The sequence below is a fragment of the Mustelus asterias genome, chromosome 17 (genome assembly GCF_964213995.1).
Source record: "Mustelus asterias chromosome 17, sMusAst1.hap1.1, whole genome shotgun sequence".
In the NCBI taxonomy this organism is placed as follows: domain Eukaryota; kingdom Metazoa; phylum Chordata; class Chondrichthyes; order Carcharhiniformes; family Triakidae; genus Mustelus; species Mustelus asterias.
Genome location: NC_135817.1, coordinates 73216515 through 73240516, shown reverse-complemented (window position 1 = coordinate 73240516; position 24002 = coordinate 73216515). Strand labels below are relative to the sequence as shown.

The 24002-nt window shown below is 46.6% G+C and overlaps 1 protein-coding gene across 1 annotated transcript in view; it reads right to left on the bottom strand.

The window, feature by feature from the left end:
• fstl1b (follistatin-like 1b) overlaps positions 1-24002 on the bottom strand; it is a 125784-nt gene that overhangs the window by 47647 nt on the left and 54135 nt on the right. Inside the window, exon 3 of the mRNA XM_078232976.1 lies at positions 2081-2182. Within this exon, the coding sequence (XP_078089102.1) occupies positions 2081-2182 (102 nt within the window). The remainder of the gene's footprint in view (positions 1-2080; positions 2183-24002) is intronic.

Genomic DNA, 24002 nt, shown 5'->3' with positions numbered 1-24002 from the left:
AAGAAGCTGGAAGAGAGAATGTCAGGGGGGCGTGGGGTCCTTAGTTATAACAGAGCCACTGTTGTTGAAATCTCACCCACACAAAATACATTCTGCACTCTTGCCACCCTCAAGAGTTCAAAGTGGAGGAGTACTGATTCATCAGCTGAGAGAAGAGGGTAAGGTCAGCAGAAGGTTTCCTTGCCCATGCTTGACCATGGGGGTCAGATGCCTATCAGGGTCACTGCCTCCTCTGCTGTGTCTGTTCTGCGAGTGGGATAAGGCATACGCTGGGATTCAGACAGAGGAGCCTGGGAAATTAGCTGAAAGATTTGATTCTGAGAGTAGAACTACATCTGGCTAAGTTGATGGTCCGGATGGTCCATCCTATTTTCTTACTATCTCGAAGCAGTTTGGTATAACTGTGTGGCCTGCAGGCCACTTCAGAGGGCATGTTAAGACTCAACTAAGTTGCTTAGGGTCTGAACTCTGGGCCGGATTTTACGACCTTGTTCGTCCTGATATTGTAAAGTCTCGCCCGAGGTCAACGGACCTTCCCATTGTCTGCCCCTCACCCGCTCCGATCCCCGTGGGGCGGTAAAACTCCAGCCACTGGCTCCTTGATAGCATCTGCTATAAATACAGAATCTCCATAAATTTACACAGAGATCGAGAAACAACAGACAGAAAAGACTCACCATCCATTCGGCCTGAATAATATAGCCATGATGGAATATGCACCATAATACAGACCCTCCCCTTCCCACCCAGAAACAGGCAATCCCCTGGAGGTGGTGGACAGCCAAACAAAGCTAATTACTGAGAAAAATCTGCCAGGTCATAAGATTCAAACAATGACCAGAGCTGTCCTCATGACACTGCTGGGTTTTAAATTCCTCGGATTTCTCCCCCTTGGTGAATGCATTGACGTCAAGTTCCATGTAAGCTATTTGATTAAGATATTAACTCACATAAAATAAACAGGTTAAAATAAAGCAGAAACTTCAACCCTGTGCTGTGGCACAGAACGGCACAAATCAATAAGCTCCCAGGTTTCATAGAATCCTGCAATGCAGAAGGAGGCCATTCGGCCCATCGAGTCTGCACCGACCCACAATCCCACCCAGGCCCTATCACCATAACCCCATGCATTTACCCTAGCTAGTCCCCCTGACAGTAAGGGGCAATTTAGCATGGCCAATCCACCTAAACCGCACATCTTTGGATTGTGGGAGGAAACCGGAGCACCCGGAGGAAACCCACGCAGACACGGGGAGAACGTGCAGACTCCACACAGACAGTGACCCAAGCCGGGAATCGAACCCAGGTCCCTGGTGCTGTGAGGCAGCGGTGCTAACCACTGTGCTACCCCATGGAACCCTGCTCCAAGCTGGGCCATAGCTCCTTTTCCTGATGGTTTGCTAATGTTGGATACACAAAGGCTGAGGCACAAACAATGACTGAAACTGGTTACTTTTATCATTCGAGTTCTCCCCGCCACACGAGGGGGCCAATAGTAGCATCATAATGTACTTTACGCTGAGAGCAAACAGCTCTCGGCCATCAAAGGTTTTGCTTCTAGTTGTTACGCATACATGTTCATATGGGCTTCCCCCTGTGTCAGTGAAACCAGTCGGAGCTGAACACGAGGGGAGGTTGTGGCACAGTGGTATTGTCACTAGACTAGTCAGCTAGAGACCAGGGCAAGATCTGGAGACCTGGCTTCAAATCCCAATCAAATTTAAATCCAGTAAAAAATCTGGAATTGTTGATTGTCAGAAAAATCCCATCTTGTTCACTAATGTCCTTTAGGGAAGGAAATCTGCCGTCCTTACCCGGTCTGGCCTACATGTGACTCCAGACCCACAGCAACGTGGTTGACTCTCAACTGCCCTCTGAAGTGGGTAGCGTGGCAGTTAGGGATGGGCAGAAAATGCCCACAGTCCACAAATGAATTTTTAAAAATATTGTCCTTAGGGGAATGTGGTGAATACACTCGAGGAAATTGTGGTGCGGATGGAAAATCGAAGCGAGCACTGGCCACCTGACAATGGAGACATTCATTTTGCTTCCACTCTGGGAACTGGGCAACACAACTTACCGCGATGCACAGGCATGTGGGCACTCCCTTCTCAGTCACTGCACACTCCCTGCCAGCACCACAGAACACATTGGCACAAATCTTGGACTTGCTATTTATTTCCTGTGATTAAAAAAAGAATCAACCATCCAGTCAGTCACAATAATCATGCAAAAAAATAATTATTGACACATTACATTTACATTTTTGTTTCCGTACATTTCCATCGGTCCAATTGAAATCATATCACATAAACATTTTAATTTATTTATTACTCACAAGTAAGGCTTACATTAACGCTGCAATGAAGTTACTGTGAAATTCCCCTCGTCGCCACAGTCCGGTACCTGTTTGAGCCAATGCACCCTAACCAGCACGTCTTTCGGACTGTGGGAGGAAACCGGAGCACCCGGAGGAAACCCATGCAGACACGAGGAGAATGTGCAAACTCTACACAGACCGGGAATCGAACCCGGGTCCCTGGTGCTGTGAGGCAGCAGTGTTAACCACCGTGCCACCTATTTTCATGCAAAGCTTTTGTAAAATAGCGGGGTGAATTTTCCCCTTCCGTCCGCCACGGGAATCGGAGCGGGCGAGGGGCGGACCACGGGAAGATCTGTTGACCTCGGGCGGGATTTTCCGGTTTCAGGGCGAGCGTGGCCGGAGAACCCTGTCCGGAGTGTCTGGAGCTGACCAAACTGGGGGATTCTTGATTATCACAGGCCTAGAAACTACACAGAGAAGAGTTGTGCCTCTGTTTTTGCCAAAAGAAAATAACTTGCCAAAGCCCATGTCCCGTGTAAGCTATTTAATCGAGTTTATTAAAATAAACAGGTTAAAATATGGCAGGCAGAAACTCCAACCCCGTGCTGTGGCACTGAACGGAATGAATCAGGAAGTGCCCAGTTTGATCCCTGTCCATTCTGGGCTGTAGCTCCTCTTCCCTCATGGTTTGATTTTTTTTTTATACACAAAGGCTGAGGCGCAATGACTGAAGCTGGCTACTTTTATCATTCGAGCCCTCGCCCCCACACAAGAGGGCCAAAAGTAGCATCATAATGTACTTTACGCTGACAGCGAACAGCTCTCGGCTGTCAGAGGTTTTACTTCTCGTTGTTACATGTTCATGTTCGCATGAGCTTCCCCCGCCGTGACCTATGAACTGGAGAGATATTTATGCCACAGTCAGCTCATTTCCTTTTCCACTCAAGTAGCGATGGGAATAAAGTTCACGTGAGAAACAAAAGAAGAAAGAGTGCCAACAAAAATCAGCCAAAGTTGACTTGGCAGGCTACAGCTATGCAAAACACAAACCATACTTTGTTGTAACTCCCATTCCAACTTGACTGGGGGGTGGTTGAAAGCAGCATTCTTTAGTGAGGGCATTATTTGTGATTTGTAATGACAAATCTCACTAACTGTCCTGGCTGGAGACAATACACACCTCTTTAACCTGTGCTTAACCCTCTCTCCACTCACATTGTCTGTACCTTTAAGACTTGATTACCCTGTAAAGACTTGCACTCCAACCATTATTTTGTAAATTGAGTTTGTGTCTTTATATACTCTGCTTGTGAACAGAACTCCCAATCACCTGACGAAGGGGCAGCGCTCCGAAAGCTAGTGGCTTTTGCTACCAAATAAACCTGTTGGACATTAACCTGGTGTTGTGAGACTTCTTACTGTGTTTACCCCAGTCCAACGCCGGCATCTCCACATCATTATTTGGGAGAGCCAGGGGAGGCTTTGTCATTTTCAAGGCTGAATTATTAAGTTTTCAGCACTAGATGGCAGCAATAGACCGTACAGCAACAAAGCAAACGCAAAACACTGCGGATGCTGGAAATCTGTTAAAAGAACAGAAAATGCTGGAAATATTCAGCAGATTTGATTGCATTTGTGGAGAGAGAAACATAAGGTGGAATTTTACTGGCATGTCCGCCCGAGTTTCGTACGTTCCCACCCGAGGCCAACGGGGAATGCCATTCTCCCAGCCTTGCCCGCCCCTGGAATCGGGATGGGCGTGCCGGTAAAATTCCGGCCATAATGTTTCAAGCCAAGGACGCCTCTGATAACGGAACATGGGGCACGTCAAGTGTAGTATCCGGCTCAAAGTCAGTGAAAACCAATCCAACAACAGGGACATACGGACAGAAGGAGGCCATTGGTCCCTCAAACTTCTTCTGCCATTCAATAATATCCCATCTGATCTGTGATCTTAACTCCATACCAACCGTAGCCATGGAGCTATCAAAAATCTACTCATCTCCAGCTTAAAATGAAGAAATAATCCAACACCGATTGCTGTGCCAAACTTCTACCACCCCTTGTGTGTAGACGTGTTTCCAATGTCCACTCCTGAAAGGTCTGCTCTATTTTTAAGACTGCGCCCCCTAGCCTCAGACTCCTGAACCAACAGAAATAGCTGCTCCTTACCTGTTTCCCTTAATATTTTCATAGATGGTAAAAGATGTGTAACAATGATTATTACCCGAGAGAACAAGAAAATAGGACCAGGACGACCCTACCCAGACCCTGGAGAGACTGTTCGGATTCTCGTGGTTAATCTGTATCTTAACTCCATCGACACAGCTTGGTTCATAATCCTCAATATCTTTACCAAACCACAGCATGCAGCCTGGGCACGATTTCCGTAAAAATACATCTCAAACACAATGCCAATGTGTTGCTGTGAAACAGTTTTAGATTGCACAATCTCCCTTAAATAAGAGATGCAACTTGAATGCAGGCTCTCGACTGGTGGTTCTTCAGGATTACAAAATTCTGTAGTCAGTTGAACTAATATATAAAAGTGGGCACGTCTTGCTCCAGCTGGGGCAAGGTGTGACCACACCTGGACGACAGTTTTGGTCTCCTTAAGAAAGGATACAACTGAATTAGAAGCAGTTCAGAGAAGGTTTACTCGCCTGATTCCTGGGATGACGAGGTTATCTTATGGGGAAAGGTTGGATCTGTATCTATTGGAGTTTGGTCAATTGAGAGATGCTGAGGCAACTTGACAGGGCAGACGCCGAGAGGATGTTTCCCCTTGTGGGACACTGTTTAAAAATAGGCCTCCCGTTTAAGAACATAAGAACATAAGAAATAGGAGCAGGAGTAGGCCATCTAGCCCCTCGAGCCTGCCCCGCCATTCAATAAGATCATGGCTGATCTGACGTGGATCAGTACCACTTACCCGCCTGATCCCCATAACCCTTAATTCCCCTACCGATCAGGAATCCATCCATCCGCGCTTTAAACATATTCAGCGAGGTAGCCTCCACCACCTCAGTGGGCAGAGAATTCCAGAGATTCACCACCCTCTGGGAGAAGAAGTTCCTCCTCAACTCTGTCTTAAACCGACCCCCCTTTATTTTGAGGCTGTGTCCTCTAGTTTTAACTTCCTTACTAAGTGGAAAGAATCTCTCCGCCTCCACCCTATCCAGCCCCCGCATTATCTTATAAGTCTCCATAAGATCCGCCCTCATCCTTCTAAACTCCAACGAGTACAAACCCAATCTCCTCAGCCTCTCCTCATAATCCAAACCCCTCATCTCCGGTATCAACCTGGTGAACCTTCTCTGCACTCCCTCCAATGCCAATATATCCTTCCTCATATAAGGGGACCAATACTGCACACAGTATTCCAGCTGCGGCCTCACCAATGCCCTGTACAGGTGCATCAAGACATCCCTGCTTTTATATTCTATCCCCCTCGCAATATAGGCCAACATCCCATTTGCCTTCTTGATCACCTGTTGTACCTGCAGACTGGGCTTTTGCGTCTCATGCACAAGGACCCCCAGGCCCCTTTGCACGGTAGCATGTTTTAATTTGTTTCCATTGAGATAGTAATCCCATTTGTTATTATTTCCTCCAAAGTGTATAACCTCGCATTTCTCAACGTTATACTCCATTTGCCATATCCTCGCCCACTCACTCAGCCTGTCCAAATCTCTCTGCAGATCTTCTCTGTCCTCCACACGATTCACTTTTCCACTTATCTTTGTGTCGTCTGCAAACTTCGTTACCCTACACTCCGTCCCCTCCTCCAGATCATCTATATAAATGGTAAACAGTTGCGGCCCGAGTACCGATCCCTGCGGCACGCCACTAGTTACCTTCCTCCAACCAGAAAAACACCCATTTATTCCGACTCTTTGCTTCCTGTCGGATAGCCAGTCCCCAATCTACTTTAACACACTACCCCCAACTCCGTGTGCCCTAATCTTCTTCAGCAGCCTTTTATGGGGCACCTTATCAAACGCCTTTTGGAAATCCAAAAACACCGCATCCACCGGTTCTCCTCCATCAACCGCCCTAGTCACATCTTCATAAAAATCCAACATGTTCGTCAAGCACGACTTTCCCCTCATGAATCCATGCTGCGTCTGATTGATCGAACCATTTCTATCCAGATGCCCTGCTATCTCCTCTTTAATAATGGATTCCAGCATTTTCCCTACTACAGACGTTAAGCTGACCCGCCTTTTGTCTCCTTCCTTTTTTAAACAGCGGCGTAACATTAGCCGTTTTCCAATCAACCGGCACTACCCCAGAATGCAACGAGTTTAAGATGGAGGCGAGGGGAACTTTCTCCTCTGAGGGCTGCTAATGTACGCAATTCTCATCCTGAGAGAGTGATGGTGGCAGAGTCATTAAATGTTTTTATGTCCGAGTGAGATAAGATTTTTGATTAAGAACCGAGACAAAGGTTATCAGGGGTTGACAGGAAAGCGGGGGGGTTTTTCGTACCTTTTGGTACTTTATTCTCAATCAAAATGGGGAGGCGATGGCCTAATGGTATTATTGCTAGACTATTAATCCAGAAACTCAACTAAAGTTCCAGGGACCCGGGTTCGAATCCCACCACGGCAAGATGGTTGAATTTAATAAAAGAATCTGGAATTAAGAATCTACTGTTGACTATGAAACCATTGTCGATTGTCGGAAAAACCCAGCTTGTTCACTAATATCCTTTAGGGAAGGAACTCTGCTGTCCTTACCTGGCCTGGCTTACATGTGACTCCAGAGCCACAGCAATGTGGTTGACTCTCAACTGCCCTCGGGCAATTAGGGGATGGGCAATAAATGCTGGCCAGCCAGCGACGCCCATGTCCCATGATTGAATTTTTTTAAAAAGTCCAATTCAAAACAGGTCCGAGCTGACAAGATAGGTCATTCCTCCCATCTTGGGCTCGATCAAACAAGATCCAAACTGACCGGATGAGGCATTGCACCCCCTCCTGGGCTCAATCGGAATTTTACCTTAGCCAAAAGGCCCGGTGGCTTTGAAAAATTTGCTTCAGGTGAAGCCTCAGTTTAACCTCATCGGCCAAGACCAAAAACAACACTTGATACAGATCGGCCATGATCTGATCCATTGGCGGAGCAGGTGGAAGGGGCTGAATGGCCTATTCCTGCTCCTAAATCAGCGCGCACGCAACTATTATGTTTCTGTTCTGATTTTGACTGACAGGTCTGTAGCCAGAACTAGCTTAAAGCTGGGAACTAATACAAGACCTGTTGCCAACCACTGTAATTCACACAGTTCAGCAATTTGCTCCACGTTGAACATTTTGAGCCAGAATTCCACTCTGCCTCGAAGCCTATATCTGACTTATAACCTCGATAAATAATTCTGGTGATGGCAGACAAAGACTACATTTCTGTATTCACTGCATGGTTGGCGAATTATCTGCCCATTATAGGACCTGTTTGATTTCATTCCACTGATGTTATTTTCCCCTTAGTTTTAATGAGCACAGATTAGTGGTTTTATTCCGAGCTGTACTTTCTAATCAGCCCGGAGAGAGATGAAAGAAGCCTGTAGCGGCTCTATTGCCAGTTCATTCTCCAATAAGCCAAGCTGCTCTCAGTTCACCCTGTGGCATCCTTACTGTAAGAACACTAGGATCAATATCCTGACAAGAATTCTCATCAGCAGAAAAATCCTTAAACCCATCGCCTCCACTCCCCATTGAAGAAGCATCCAGGGTTTATCACTCAAAGGAGTTAATGATTTGGCTTACTAAAATGTTAAAGCTCCTTTATTTGTATCACAAGTAGGCTTACATTAACACTGCAATGAAGTTTACTGTGGAAATCCCCTAGTCGCCACACTCCGGCGCCTGTTCGGGTACACTGAGGGAGAATTTAGCTCGGCAAATGCACCTAACCTGCACGTCTTTCGGACTGTGGGAGGAAACCGGAGCACCCGGAGGAAATCCACGCAGACACGGGGAGAACGTGCAAACTCCACACAGCGACCCAAGCCGGGAATCAAACCCGGGTTCCTGACGCTGTGAGGCAGCAGTGCTAACCACCGTGCCACTGTGAACTGTTTGGATTATCTTGGCATTTATTCTACTAGCTCTCAGTCTGGGGCCTGCACAGCGACTAACAAAATTAATTAATTCTTTCACATTGAACTAGCGATGAAGTCAGACGCAGCCATGGACTAACATTTGTTTTTAAACCAGCCATATTGTTAAACGCCCTGTACGGATCTAACAATTGACAACGAAAATGGCAACTAAAAAAAGGGTTCAGTTACATTACAGTAATTTAACATTAGCTGCTCAGTGATTTTAAATTTACAGCAGTTAGCACTGCTGCCTCACAAGGACAAGGGAGGGAATCTATGCGTGGAGCCAGAGGAAATGGGCGAGGTATTAAATGAGTACTTTGCGTCAGTATTCACCAAAGAGAAGGACTTGGTGGATGATGAGTCTGGGAAAGGATGTATAGATAGTTTGAGCCATGTTGAGATCAAAAAGGAGGTACTGGGGTTCTTGAGAAACATTAAGGTAGACAAGTCCCCAGGGCCTGATTGGATATACGCCAGAATACTGAGAGAGGCAAGGGAGGATAAAGCTGGGACCCTGAGAGAAATCTTTGTATCCTCACTGGCTACAGGCGAGGTCCCAGAGGACTGGAGAATAGCCAATGTTGTTCCTTTGTTTAAGAAGGGTAGCAATAATAGTCCAGGTAATTACAGGCCGGTGAGCCTTACGTCAGTGGTAGGGAAATTATTGGAGAGGATTCTTCGAGACAGGATTTATTCCCTCTTGGAAATAAGTGGACGTATTAGTGAGAGGCAACATGGTTTTGTGAAGGGGAGGTCATGTCTCACGAACTTTCGAGGAAGTGACGAAGATGATTGATGAGGATAGGGCAGTGGATGTTGTCTACATGGACTTCTCTAAGGCCTTTGACAAGGTTCCTCATGGCAGATTGGTGCAGAAGGTGAAGTCGCATGGGATCAGAGGTGAGCTGGCAAGGTGGATACAAAACTGGCTCGGTCAAAGAAGACAGAGGGTAGCAGTGGAAGGGTGCGTTCCTGAATAGAGGGCTGTGACAAGTGGCATTCCTCAGGGATCAGTGCTGGGACCTTTGCTGTTTGTAATATATATATATATATATACACACATGATTTGGAGGAAAATGTAACTGGATTGATTAGTAAGTTTGCGGATGACACAAAGGTTGGTGGATTTGCGGATAGCGATGAGGACCATCAGAGGATACAGATCAGTTGGAGACTTGGGCGGAGAGATGGCAGATGGAGTTTAATCCGGACAAATGTGAGGTAATGCATTTTGGAAGGTCTAATACAGATAGGAAATATACAGTAAATGGCAGAACCCTTAAGAGTATTGATAGGCAAAGGGATCTGGGTGTACAGGTCACTGAAAGTGGCAATGCAGGTGGAGAAGGTAGTCAAGAAGGCATACGGCATGCTTGCCTTCATCGGCCGAGGTATTGAGTTTAAAAATTGGCAAGTCATGTTGCAGCTTTATAGAACCTTATTAGGCTGCACTTGGAATATAGTGTTCAATTCTGGCTGCCACACTACCAGAAGGATGGGGAGGCTTTGGAGAGGGTACAGAAAAGATTTATCAGGATGTTGCCTGGTATGGAGGGCATTAGCTATGAGGTTGGAGAAACTTGGGTTGTTCTCACTGGAGCGACGGAGGCTGAGGGGAGACCTGATAGAAGTCTCCAAGATTATGAGAGGCATGGACAGAGTGGATAGTCAGAAGCTTTTTCCCAGGGTGGAAGATCAATTACTAGGGGGCACAGGTTTAAGGTGCGAGGAGCAAGGTTTAAAGGAGATGTACGAGGTAGATTTTTTACACAGAGTGTAGTGGGTGCCTGGAACTTGTTGCCGGGGGAGGTAGTGGAAGCGGATACGGTAGTGACTTTTAAGGAGCATCTTGACAAGTACATGAATAGGATGGGAATAGACGGGTATGGTCCCCGGAAGCGTAGGGGTTTTAGTTAAGTCGGGCAGCATGGTCGGTGCAGGCTTGGAGGGCCGAAGGGCCTGTTCCTGTGCTGTAATTTTCTTTGTTCTTTGTTCTCACAGCGCCAGGGACTCTGGTTCCATTCCAGCCTTGGGTCTCTGTCTGTGTGGAGTTTGCATGTTCTCCCCGTGTCTGCGTGGGTTTCCTCCGGATGCTCCGGATTCCTCCCACATTCTGAAAGACGTGCTGGTTAGGGTGCATTGACCCGAACAGGTGCCGGAGTGTTGGCGACTAGGGGAATTTCACAGTGACTTCATTGCAATGTTAATGTAAGACTACTTGTGACCAATAAATAAACTTTACTTTAAATCTCACCCTGCTTGATGTCACATCCGAGTGACACACATCTACCTGTCTGTATCTGGCAGGTACAGCCACACAATCCTAACTTGTGTCACCATCCATTCTCTCTTCTGAAGATGTGCTTTCCGATTTTACAGACACCCTTCTACACATGTTACCAAAGAACTCCTGTACTTCCTACTATAAAGACTACTACAAGAATGAAAACCAAGATCTAAGCACTGAAGACTTGAGTTTAGTATCACAAACCATCGTATATAACCTCAATTTCTAAGAAACGTCTTGATTTCCATCCCCGCTAAGAAATGTTTTGTTTGTATTACTTTGTCCAAACCCACGACCACTTCCATCTAGAAGGACAAGGGCAGCAGACACATGGGAACACCACCACCAGCAAGTTCCCCTCCAAGCCTCTCACCATCCTGACTTGGAAATATATCGCCGTTCCTTTGCAGTCGCTGGATCAAAATCCTGAAATTCCCTCCCTAATGGCATTGTGAGTCATAGAGTCAAAGGTTTACAGCATGGAAACAGGCCCTTCGGCCCAACTTGTCCATGCCGCCCTTTTTTTTTTAAAGCCCGTAAGCTAATCCCAATTGCCCCCATTTGGCCCATATCCCTCTATACCCATCGTACCCATGTAACTATCTAAATGCTTTTTAAAAGACAAAATTGTACCCCCCTCTACTACTACCTCTGGCAGCTTGTTCCAGACACTCACCACCCTTTGTGTGAAAAAATTGCCCCTCTGGACACTTGTGTCTCTCCCCTCTCATCTTAAACCTATGCCCTCCAGATTTAGACTATCCTACCTTTGGGAAAAGATATTGACCCAAAGAGTCTACTATAAGAGTCAACCCACAGCACATGGACTGCAGCGCTTCAAGAAGGCAGCTCACCACCACCTTCTCAAAGGCAACTAGGGATGGGCAATAAATGCTGGCCAGCCAGCGACACATGTCCCATGAATGAATAAAAAAATATATTCAGTCTGACTACAGACGTCATTTTGAGGGTATGAAATAAGGTAATTCTTAGGACATTTCTCCTACATTATCCTTGAACTTTAACACAGAACCTTCACTTTTATTCACAGGAAGTATAGCTTGACAGTGAAATCTTACTTCTGAATTGAGAAGGTGGAAGGAGTATTAAGGAAAACAAAACCCGTTTTAACAGTAAGTTTGGATGGACTGGTGTTAACTCACTGAGCAAAACAAAAAGGCTGCTAACTAAATGCTTGCAACAACAACTTGAGTATTACACTTTAAGTCAGGATTGCTAATAAGAAATGGTGCATGGTGGCACAGTGGTTAGCACTGCTGCCCCACAGTACCAGGGACCCGGGTTCGATTCCTGGCTCGGGTCACTGTCTGTGTGGAGTTTGCACATTCTCCCCGTGTCTGCATGGGTTTCCTCCGGGTGCTCCGGTTCCCTCTCACAGTCTGAAAGACGTGCTGGTTAGGTGCATTGGCCATGCCAAATTCTCCCTCTGTGTACCCGAACAGGCGCCGGAGTGTGGCAACTAGGGGATTTTCACAGTAACTTCATTGTAAGCCTACTTGCGACAACAGTAAATAAACTAAACTAATCCAAAGATGTGCGGGTTAGGTTGATTGGCCATTGACTCTAGTGTCAGGGGATTAACAGGGTAAATGAGGGTTTCGGGAATGGGGCCTGGGTGGGATTGTGGTTGGTACAGACTCAATGGGCTGAATGGCCTCCTTCTGTGCCGTAGGGATTCTACAATCCTTTACAGAACACCAAATATTGGATTCAAGTGTATAAAGGGAGCAGATTTCACAAAAAATACCACTGTAGGTGGCATTACTGTTCCTATAGCATTTGATACGCAAGCCGACATTGTTGTATCCTGTTTTTGAGACAGGCAATATAAAGGGCAGCTATGTTGGTAGCCAGTTAGACAGTCGGTAGTTATCACTCTCATGTTGATAACAGTGCAGGGCTGAGCAGAGTGTGTTTAGAGGACCAACAGCCTCCAAATATTTGGAAAATCTCTAAGTTTTGTGTTCTAACAAGGGCAAAGACAGAAAGAGGCAGTGTTTTCAGTGTTCCAATCTCCTACGTCGTAATTAAGGCCCCAGAATTTGAGTTCTAGACGGTAATCCGCCTGTAATAAGCATCTGCTAAATACAGGGAGACTGGAACTTCGAGGCCCTGTAATTAAAGAAAGCATCAATGGATAATGTGTGTCCTGTGATTACTAGTTACGATCCTCTTCCATTTCAGGGTTGCTGAATACTCAAACACATCATCCATGTTTTTCCCCCTTATCCCTTAATATTGAAAAGGCTCATACCCAAAATCTAATATCGATAGTCACTTGTGGTACAGTACTGAGTATTGCTGAAAAAAGAGACATGCTGTCAAAGTTTTTCATCTTGCACTCATCAGGACAGATTGCAGGATTACCAACAGTAAAAGGAACAACAATTTACACAGCATAAGAGAGCGCCGATTGCTCAGCAGGTGGATCCGATCAGTAGAGGTGTTGCCATGGAGAATGCAGCAGGGAGCAGTTAACTACCAAGCAATTGTTCAGATTCAAATCAGGCAGATTGAATCGGATTGGTCAAGGCATTAGGATGAGGGACGAATTAACTGTTCTCCGCTGCATTCTCCATGGCAACGCCTCGGCCAGAGTACACTTGCCAATCAGCCCTCTCTTACGCGGTACAAATTGTTGCTCTCTTTACTATTGGTAATCTCGCAATCTGTTCTGGCGAGTGTAAGACAGAAAGCTTGTCCTTTCTCTCATGAGAAGTAAATGTGGGGTTCATGTCACGCATTCTGTTTCGCATCATTTACCTCTTAGTGATAACAGGCACAAGAACGGCAAAGCAATAGCATGAGTCAAATGTGATAAATTCAAAGAAGTGGAGATGCCGGCGTTGGACTGGGGTGGGCACAGTAAGAAGTCTCACAACACCAGGTTAAAGTCCAACAGATTTATTTGGTAGCACGAGCTTTCGGGTTTAGCTGGCTTTACTGACCATCGAATCAGTCCCTTTTGATTGAGAGAGGAGTCTTGGGCTCTCCCAGTCAGAGTACCAATTTATTGCAATAAAATTCATCAGTAGTTGAGGTGCTGACTCTTAAACTCCTCGATTCTGTCAAACGTTACTGTGCTAAATTTAAAGAAGCATTGTCCTCCTGTCAGAAAGATGACAACCCACACGGTTATAGAATCCCTACAGTGCAGAAGGAGGCCATTCAGCCCATTGAGCCTGCACCAACAACAGTCCCACCCAGGCCCTATCCCCGTAACCCCAGATATTTACCCTGCTGATCCCCTGAGACTAAGGGGCAATTTTTTAGCATGGCCAATCAACCTAACCCGCACATCTTTGGACTACGAGAGGGGAAACTGGAGCACCCGGAGGAAACCCACGCAGACACGAGGCGAATGTGCAAACTTCACACAGACAGCGACCCAAGGCCGGAATCGAACCCGGATCCCTGCCGCTCTGAGACAGCAGTGCTAACCACTGTGCCATCGTGCTGCCCCCAGATCTAGGTTAGAACAATTTAGCTTTCCCACAGAGATGGCAGAATGAAAATCCAATGATAACCTCAGCATTTCCAAGCAAATATGCAACACTTGATGAAATTTAATTAAATGGACATTCATGGGACCCGAAACGCCCTACCCAGTTTGGGAAGGTGTCATACAGACCTGGATGGTTCTGGGTTCATTAATTGATCTATTGCCGAGTTAGCCAACCTCGGCTGGAAAACCTTTATTAAGGTCAGTATTCTTATCCTTGGCAAGCATTTCTGCTTGTGATTTTTGTTCAGCAAACACTGCTGAAAACAGACATGGTGGACACTGGTCAAAGGACAAGTTTAGGGGTTAGTTGCAATTCCACTCATGACTGAAAATGAAGGAGATGGTCATCGACTTCAGGAAGCACAGTGGAGGACATTCCCCTGTCAACATTCCCCTGTCTACATCAACAGCGATGAAGTGGAAATGGTCGAGCTTCAAATTTCGAAGTGTCCAGATCACCAACAATCTGTCCTGGTCCCTTCATGCTGATGCTATAGTTATGAAGCCCTCCAACGCCTCTATTTTCTCAGGAAGCTAAGGAAATTCAGCATGCCCACTACAAATCTGACCAGTCTTTACAGATGCACCATACAGAAAGCATCCTTTCCGGATGTACCATGGCTTGGTATGGCTCCTGCTCCGACCAAGACCGCAAAAAACTGCAAAGGGTTGTGAACGTAGCCCAGTCTGGTTGTGAATGTAGCCCAATCCATCACGCAAAGCAGCCTCCCACCCATTGACTCTGTCTACACTTCCCGCTGCCTCGGCAAAGCAGCCAGCATAATCAAGGACCCCACGCACCCCTGACATTCTCTCTTCCACCTTCTTCTTTCGGGAAAAAGATACAAAAGTCTGAGGTCGCGTACCAACCAACTCAAGAACAGCTTCTTCCCTGCTGCCATCAAGACTTTTGAATGGACCTACCTTATAATAAGTTGATCTTTCTCTACACCCTAGCTATGACTGTAACACTACATTCTGCACCCTCTCCTTTCCTTCTCCCCTAAGTACTCTATGAATGGTTTGCTTTGTCTGTATAGCACGCAAGAAACAATACTTTACACAGCATACTGATACATGTGACAAAAATAAATCAAATCAAAGCCCGCTAACATTCACTGTCTAGATCCAAGTATGAAGAGTGTCTATCCTAGCATGAGTCAACGTCTTCCGTAAAGGAAGAGAATTCAGGAAAAGAGGAATCACTGTCACAGATCTCAGACTTAAATGCTAGAACCTGCACTTATAGTTCAATGGCTTGAATTTATGCACTTCGGATACACTTAATCAACCGACCGATTACAAGCCACAATCCAGTCTCCAGCGCACTTCATATTGGCTTCTTTGTATAAAGTCCCACACACTGAACTATGTAACACCATTCATGGGGGTTCCAGTTCCGCAAATTCACACGGTGTAAAATTGCAAATGGCCGACTTGCTGACTCTGAACATGCGCAGTGCGCACTTTCTACACGGGAATGACATGTGAAGGAGAGAGTTTAATATTCTAAATTACGGATGAATGAAGTTTGGGGCTGCAAACATTATGCGTACAACTACAGTCGCATGAGTCAACAAATACATAACAGAGGGGGTCGCGAATTCCGGGAGTTGACTGTACATAATGTTGGTGTTTGAATTTTGCGTGATCAACAGGTCGTATGAAACAACTCGTTCTTTTGGCTGTTCGCAGTAGGTGGAGCACTGATCGTACTTAACCAACCCACTGCAAAAACCCAGGACATAATGCCTAATGTTAGTTGCAATCTCGCAATTGGACAACACTTGCTAAACAATGTTGAGCATGGCAAGAATTTTTTAAAAGTTTATTTATTATTGTCACAAGTAGGCTTACATTAACACTGCAATGAAGTTACTGTGAAAATCCCCTAGTCGCCATACTCTGGCGCCTGTTCGGGTACATTGAGGGAGAATTTAGCATGGCCAATACACCTACCAGCACATCTTTTGGACTGCGGGAAGAAACCGGAGCACCCGGAGGAAACCCACGCAGACACGGGGAGAATGTGCAGACTTCACACAGACAGTGACCCAAGCCAGGAATCAAACCCGGGTCCTTGGCGCTGTGAGGCAGCAGTGCTAACCACTGTGCCACCCCTATATGGTATTTAACATTTTTAATCTTCTCTTACAAATGAGATTTCACAGCGGAGCGAATGTAACAGCACCCACTGTCAGACTGTGTTAAGTGGACACAGTCTATAAAATTGGCAATTATTCTAGCTATGGATGGAAAAACATCAAAAGCTAGACATCATTTCCCTCAGAGTGGAGTCATGGACAAGTGACGCGCAATCGTGAACACAATTTTTGCCTAATGTTTGGGAACAAACCAAAGAATTTGGGGGCGGCACAGTGGCACAGCGGTTAGCACTGCTGCCTCACCACGCCAGGGGCCGGGTTCAATTCTGGCCTCGGGTAACTGTCTGTGTGGAGTTTGCACATTCTCCCTGTGGCTGCGTGGGTTTCCTCCGGGTGCTCCGGTTTCCTCCCACAGTCCAAAGATGTGAAGGTTAAGTTGATTGGCCATGCTAAAATTGCCCCTTAGTGTCAGAGGGATTAGTTAGGATAAATGTATGGGATTATGGGGATAGGGCCTGGGTGGGATTGTGGGTCGGTGCAGACTCGATGGGCCAAATGGCCTCCTTCTGCACTGTAGTATTCTATAATTCTATGATGATTTAAATAAAGTTTTGGAACAAACCTATCGGTGCCTGCAGTGCCTTTTTAATGGATGGTAACTTCCCAAATGTTTATCTGTAATCCATCCTTACTTATGCAGCGTTTAAGCCTCTGAGCACCATTAATGAGATGTAGAGAATGGAATATGAAAGAGCGTCGAGAGGTCGCCGTCCACCCATCTGGTTCACGAATGTCATAGAATCCCTACAGTACAGAAGGAGGCCATTCGGCCCATTGAGTCTGTACCGACCACAATCCCACCCAGGCCCTATTCCCGTAACCCCACACATTTACCCTGCTAATCCCCCTGACACTCGGGACAATTCACTGCGGACAATCAACCTAACCCACGCATCTTTGAAGCGTGGGAGGAAACCAGAGCACCCGGAGGAAACCCACGCAGACACGGGGAGAACGTGCAGACTCCGCACAGACGGTGACCCGGGGCCGGGTCCCTGGCGCTGTGAGGCAGCAGCGCTAACCACTGTGCCATCGTGTCCTTTAGGGAAGGAAATCTGCCGTCCTTCCCCGGTCTGGCCTACACGTGACTCCAGAGCCACAGCAATGTGGTTGACTTTTAACTGCTCTCTGAAATGGCCGAACGAGGCACTCAGTTCAAGGGCAGTTAGGAATGGACAACAAAGGTTGGCCCAGCCAGTGACACCCATGTCTCACGGATGAATTAAAAAAAAAGCATTGTTAAAATTATTAGAACAAATAAGCCTCTCGGATAGCAAAATGATATTTAAAATGAAAAAAAAAGTTAGGTCGCCCAAAGATTCGAGAAACAAATTCATAATATAAATAATGCCACATTGAATCCAAATTCATCGCTTCATTATCCTGGGTTGAAGCGCCTGTTCTGCACTGTGGAAACTGCTCTGTTACAGTTAGCAATTCAGTATTCACACAAGCTCCTTTCCCTTGCTGCCTATCGCACCTGCTCTATACGAGAGCGGCGGTACTAGAGAAGGCACCAAGCCTCTTGACAATCGGAATAACGAAGTGCATTATTTCTCATCAGCCGTCACTCAGGATAACGAGGTACACTTTCTCCCTATTGGGAACATCCGAAGACGTAACCAGCAGGGTCATATCCAATTAACAGGAAATCATATTCTATTCAACTGCACCTGGGAGATAAACAGACACCAGGTACAAACTGATGAGAAATGGTACTTGGCCTAATTTTGTAATACAATGCTTTTTTTTTTTTAGCTCATTTACCATTTTTCGTTTTACCATTTCAGCAAAGCCTGTTCTCACATTTGCCCATCTGCTATTTTGCAGCATATTCAGACACTGGTGAGGTAATGAGGCTTCAGTCGCAGGCGTACAGAGCCTGGGGCCGCCACACTTCCATTATTGCCGACACAAATATCCTACCCTGAAAATATTGCACATTAGCCCTGACCTCGGCACCCCCCGCCCCCCCACCCCACACAGACCTGTAAAAGTCCAGGATTCCCTTTGTGAGCCAGAGCGGAGGCTAACTGACCAAGTTGGGTCTTACTTTTGCCGCCCTTTAAATTGTAACGAGTGCAGCCGTGAAACATCATTAATGACCCAATAAAAATCACATGAAGACGGGGGGGTGTGGAGTGGCTGTCATCGTTCTGGCATTTTAGCAATATCAGGGAGGATGGAGAAATACCCTCATGTCCAGATGTCAACTGTGCCACCTTTACAGGCCAATTAAGGCCCTCTTCCTGACCGTGATGAACTTTAACCCATGGCAGGTGGGTAGGTCCCTTGCTCTGTGTGGCAATCACTTTGCGAACATTGGCAACCACCTTGCAGGCTCAGAGAGGGAACGCACCTTCCTATTTGTTCACCACTGACGGGACCCCGACAGCCATGGCTGACCCCATGGCCAGACAGCCCCTCCCTCACCCTCCTCAGATAAGTACCCCTTTCCCCACTTATCTGAATGGGAGGATGGCCTGCTCCCATGGCATACTCTCAGTTAAGCACAGTTCCAGCAGTGACCACCATACCCTGGGGCACTGTTGAGCTGCCGGTCCTCTGATTGGTTGGCAGCTCTTGGGAGTGGGTGCCCATCCTTTAGAGGGACGGGAGCTCAGACTGCAACCAGTTATTTCCAGGTGGCCGAAAATACGTCAGCGGATTCCACAAACAGCTGAAGTGGGGGTGTCCCTGGCTTCTGGGTTCATCAATAAGATGCTGGCTACACTGATAACATTCTGACTGTCGTGTGCAGCTCAGCAAGTGGCAAGCAATACACCCAAGTATTAGAGCCAAGGAACAGCCACAACGTTAATGCCTAATGTGAAAGGTTTTAGAGATGAGGAAAGGTTGGCTTTGAAATGTGCTGTGTCCCCTCTTGGAGCTTGCATTTCTCTTAACCATCACAGTTCACCTCCTGTGCCCACCCTCATGGAGGTTGCACATACATCCTGAACCAGAGAAAATTACAAATCAGGAAGGCCATTTGGCCCATCTTATTTTCCATCAGAATGATTCTAAATTCTCCCCATTTTATCTGAAATAATTCCAGAGTTTTTGACTCCACTATTCTATCTGGAAACCTATTCTACCCGTTTCACAGCCTGAATGATGAGGAACATCCTGATATCATTTGATTTGATTTATCATTGTCACGTGAAAAGTATTGTTCCTTGCGCGCTATACAGACAAAGCATACCATTCATAGAGAAGGAAAGAAGAGAGTGCAGAATGTAGTGTTACAGTCATAGCTAGGGTGTAGAGAAAGATCAACTTAATGCAAGGTAGGTCCATTCAAATGTCTGATGACAGCAGGGAAGATGCTGTTCTTGAGTCGGCTGGTACGTGACCTCCCGACTTTTTGTATCTATTTCCCGATGGAAGAGCGTATGTGTGGGACGCATGGGGCCCTTAATTATGCTGGCTGCTTTTCCGAGGCAGTGGGAAATGTAGACAGAGTCAATGGGTGGGAGGCTGGTTTGCGTGATGGATTGGGCTACATTCACAACTCTTTGTAGTTCCTTGCAGTCTTGGGCAGAGCAGGAGCCATACCAAGCTGTGATACAACGAGAAAGAATGCTTTCTATGGTGCAGCTGTAAAAGTTGGTGAGAGTCGTAACGGACATGCCAAATTTCCTTAGTCTTCTGAGAAAGTAGAGACGTTGGTGGGCTTTCTTAACTACAGCGTCAGTGTGGAGGGACCAGGACAGGTTATTGGTGATCTGAACACCTGAAAACTTGAAGCTCTCGACCATTTCCACTTCATCAGTCTGGAATAGGACTTTTACTAGTTTGAAATTTTGTCCTACTTCCAGCAATTTTTAATTTGAAATAATTTTCTGGATTTATCTTATCCTTTGGCTCAATCAGATCAGGACAGGCAGAGTAAGAAGAATCAGCAGCATCAGGCAATGCCACACTATGCCAGTCGCTTACAATGATTATCCTTCACTCTTGTGTTGAAGGGAATGAAGGAATAACATCAAGACCCAGGAAGTAACATGGTGCTCAAGATGCCCTTTGGCTGTAATTTTACTGACACGCCATGGGTCAAATGTGAGCCTCATGGGTGAATGGGCAGGACCACAGAGAGGCGTTGACCAGTGATAATCTATCAAGATGTCATCCGCCGTCACCAGGACCACTGACCATAGACAGCGGCTGGCCACTCGGAGCTGACAGCCCAATCAGCTGCCACCAATAGGAGTGGCCGCTGCCAAGGCTGCAGGGGCCTCCAAGTTCAGCTGGGTGCACTCGAAGGGCCAGAGAGAATTTCTCTTTAAGTTCTGGGGTCAAGTTGTCAGCCTCCAGTGATCATAGGATGAATCCTCCAAACAGCGTGATAGAGCCACAGAGAGACCCCCCACCCCATGGGGTACAGCCCCCTGGGAAGGAAGATATTGTATCCACGGATTGATGGTAGGAGGTGCAGAGACTGACTAACTAAAGGAGCTTTATCAATGAGGTGTATTCAGTGCAGGCGGCTTCTTTGCTCTGCACAGTTACCCACACTAGCAACTGGTGACGTCACTTCCAGTGACATCGGGCCTGTATCATCACACAGTGCTCAGTGCAGCTCCAGAGCTGCTTCTCCAGAGTCAATACAGATACATAACTGAAGGTTTCCTCTCTGGAAGTCTGGGATCATGGTTCCCTATTTCTCAGTTTCTCTGACGTACCTGGCACTCTCCCCATGCACAGTGGGCTGTTCAGACACCAGCAAAATACCAGCATGCGCATAAAATGGACCTTAATATAGCAGCTAATTATCTTAATTGGCTACCTGCCCCTGGACAGTGGGCGACCAGCTGCAGCCCATTTGCAATATCCTGAGGCAACACTGACATTTTACCAGCCTTCCCGGCTCCCAGCATCATTAGCTGCAAATATTCCATTCCTCACAGCCTAACACTCCATTGAAAACCTGCCATACACTTTAAGTGAATGGCACATTCACCTGCCATCACACCCATTGCTCACACCCAGATTTAAGTCATATTATGCAATCTCCTGGAAGGAGCAGACAGCCCATAATGTCAATGGCCACAATGGCAGATTCCTGGAGCTCAATCTCTGCAAGGAATTCCTCTGGGCAGGTCTCTTCACGCTATTATATCCCACAATATCTGTTGGCTAGTTACAATGTTGGGAATATACCCCCTTTCCCCCCTCCCTCCCCCATGGTGGGTTAGGTTCGCCATTGACCACCGACAGGGTCTTGTGGTTCCGCTGAAGTCAACAGCCATTGTGTGCCTGCCACACCGCCTGAGAACCTGCCGTGCAGGGGAGGGGCGGGGTGGCGGACCTTCACCCAGGAGATTCCACTGGCGGGAAGGGTCGGAAAATCCCAGCTGATGTAATCGAGACTTACCTGGATAGTCACATGAGCAGTCTGGGAATGGAGGGATACAAACGAATGGTCTAGTTGGACTAATGAGTGGCACAGGCTTGGAGGGCCGAAGGGCCTGTTTCCTGTGCTGTACTGTTCTTTGTTGTTCTTTGAGAGGCTTGGCTGAATTAGAGCAAGTCAAGCTTTTAATCATTGATAGAAAAGAATAAGGTTGTGCACGATGGTTGGCCTCGTTATGACTCGGCTGGGAACAGAGGAAAGGACAGTAAGAAGTCTCACAACACCAAGTTAAAGTCCAACAGGTTTATTTGGTAGCATTTGGTTTATTTGGTAAACCTGTTGGACTTTAACCTGGTGTTGTGAGACTTCTTACTGTGCTTATCGCAGTCCAACGCCGGCATCTCCACAACAGAGGAAAGGATCAGGGTTCCTTCCTTCTCGGATAGTTAAATAGCTCGTCAACATGTACTCTCCCAGCTGAAGGAAACGCTGCTTGGTTGAGATATGAGACAACTATCAGCATCCTTTCAGCTGTATTGAGGCATAACACGCTGACCCTCAGGGGAGGCAGAGAGAAAAATAACATTTGTAACAATGCCCCTTCGTGTCCTTGCCCCTTCCTATCGCTGTAATCTCCTCTAATCCCACAACCCTCTGTGAATTCTGCACTCTTCTAATTCTGGCCACTTGTGCATTGCCAATTGCTCCATTATTGGTGGCTGCAGCTTCGATCACCAAGGCCCCTTGCTCTGGAATACCTTCCCTACACCTCTCTGTCTCTTTGCCCCACCTTCCTCTTTTAAAACATTCCATAAAACCCATCATTTTGACCAGATTTTTGGTCATAGGAACTGATATTGCTCGGTGTCACGCGTGGGTTTTATAATGTTCCTGTGAAGTCTTCATTGCATTAAAGGCACTACATAAACATTAAGTTGTTGTTGTTGGTTTTGGTCGCAAACCTCAGCTAGCAGCTGCCATGAGGGGAGGAGATGGCCTCGTGGTATGATCGCTAGACTGTCAATCCAGAAACTGGGGACCCGGGTTCGAATCCCACCACGGCAGATGGTGGAATTTGAATTCAAAAAAAAATCTGAGAATCTACTGATGACCTTGAAACCATTGTCAATGGTCAGAAAACCCACCTGGTTCACGAATATCCTTTAGGGAAAGAAATCTGCCGTCCTTACCTGGTCTGGCCCACATGTGACTCCAGACCCACAGCAATGGTGGACGGCACGGTAGCACAGTGGTTGAGGGTAGCACAATAGCACAGTGGTTAGCACTGTTGCTTTGCAGCGCCAGGGACCCAGGTTCGATTCCCGGCTTGGGTCACTGTGGAGTTTGCATGTTCTCCCCGTGTCTGTGTGGGTTTCCTCCAGGTGCTCCGGTTTCCTCCCACATTCTGAAAGATGTACTGGTTAGGTGCATTGACCCGAACAGGCGCCGGAGTGTGGCGACTACGGGAATTTCACAGTGACTTCATTGCAGTGTTAATGTAAGCCTTACTTGTGACTAATAATGAGTAGACTTTTTGGTGTTGATTCTCAACTGCCCTCGGGCAACGAGGGATGGGCAATAAATGCTGGCCAGCCAGCGATGCCCATGTCCCATGAATGAATAAAAAAAGAGGTACTGGTGAAGAGGTGGCGCAATCTGAAGTGAAGCAGATGCCTTTAGCTGCACTGGTTTTATTGAGAAAGATGTGGTGGGGATGAGGATTGAATGGCCTCAAAATGCTGGATCCATATTCACCCAGTTCTAATTTATTTCACATCACAATTGTGATGGTCTAGTTAGGACCAAGGAGCGGCGCGGACTTGGAGGGCCGAAGGGCCTGTTCCTGTGCTGTATTGTTCTTTGTTGAGTTGACTTTCTTGTTGGGAGTTCTGGACGGAAATGTTTTGCGTTTGAAATGGATCCAGGTTATTTATTCCTAATCACCGCTCCACATCCAGACTTGGAGGAGACAGCTGCTTCTAAGTGTGAAGCTGCTGGGGAAAGTACAGCTTCCAAACATTACTCAGTAGTTTGTAATTCACGTCAGGCTAGAATCCAACAGTGTCAGACTGGCTTTCCAAGCCCTATTGCTGCCATATGCTCCAGCCACCTTTACATGCAGGAATTTGAGGCCTGTAAACTAATAATTCTCAATTTCCCTTCATGTTAGTGGTGCTTAATTATGATTTGAGACGAATATCCGCAAATAGGAAATTCAATAATGAAAAGCACGTTTAGC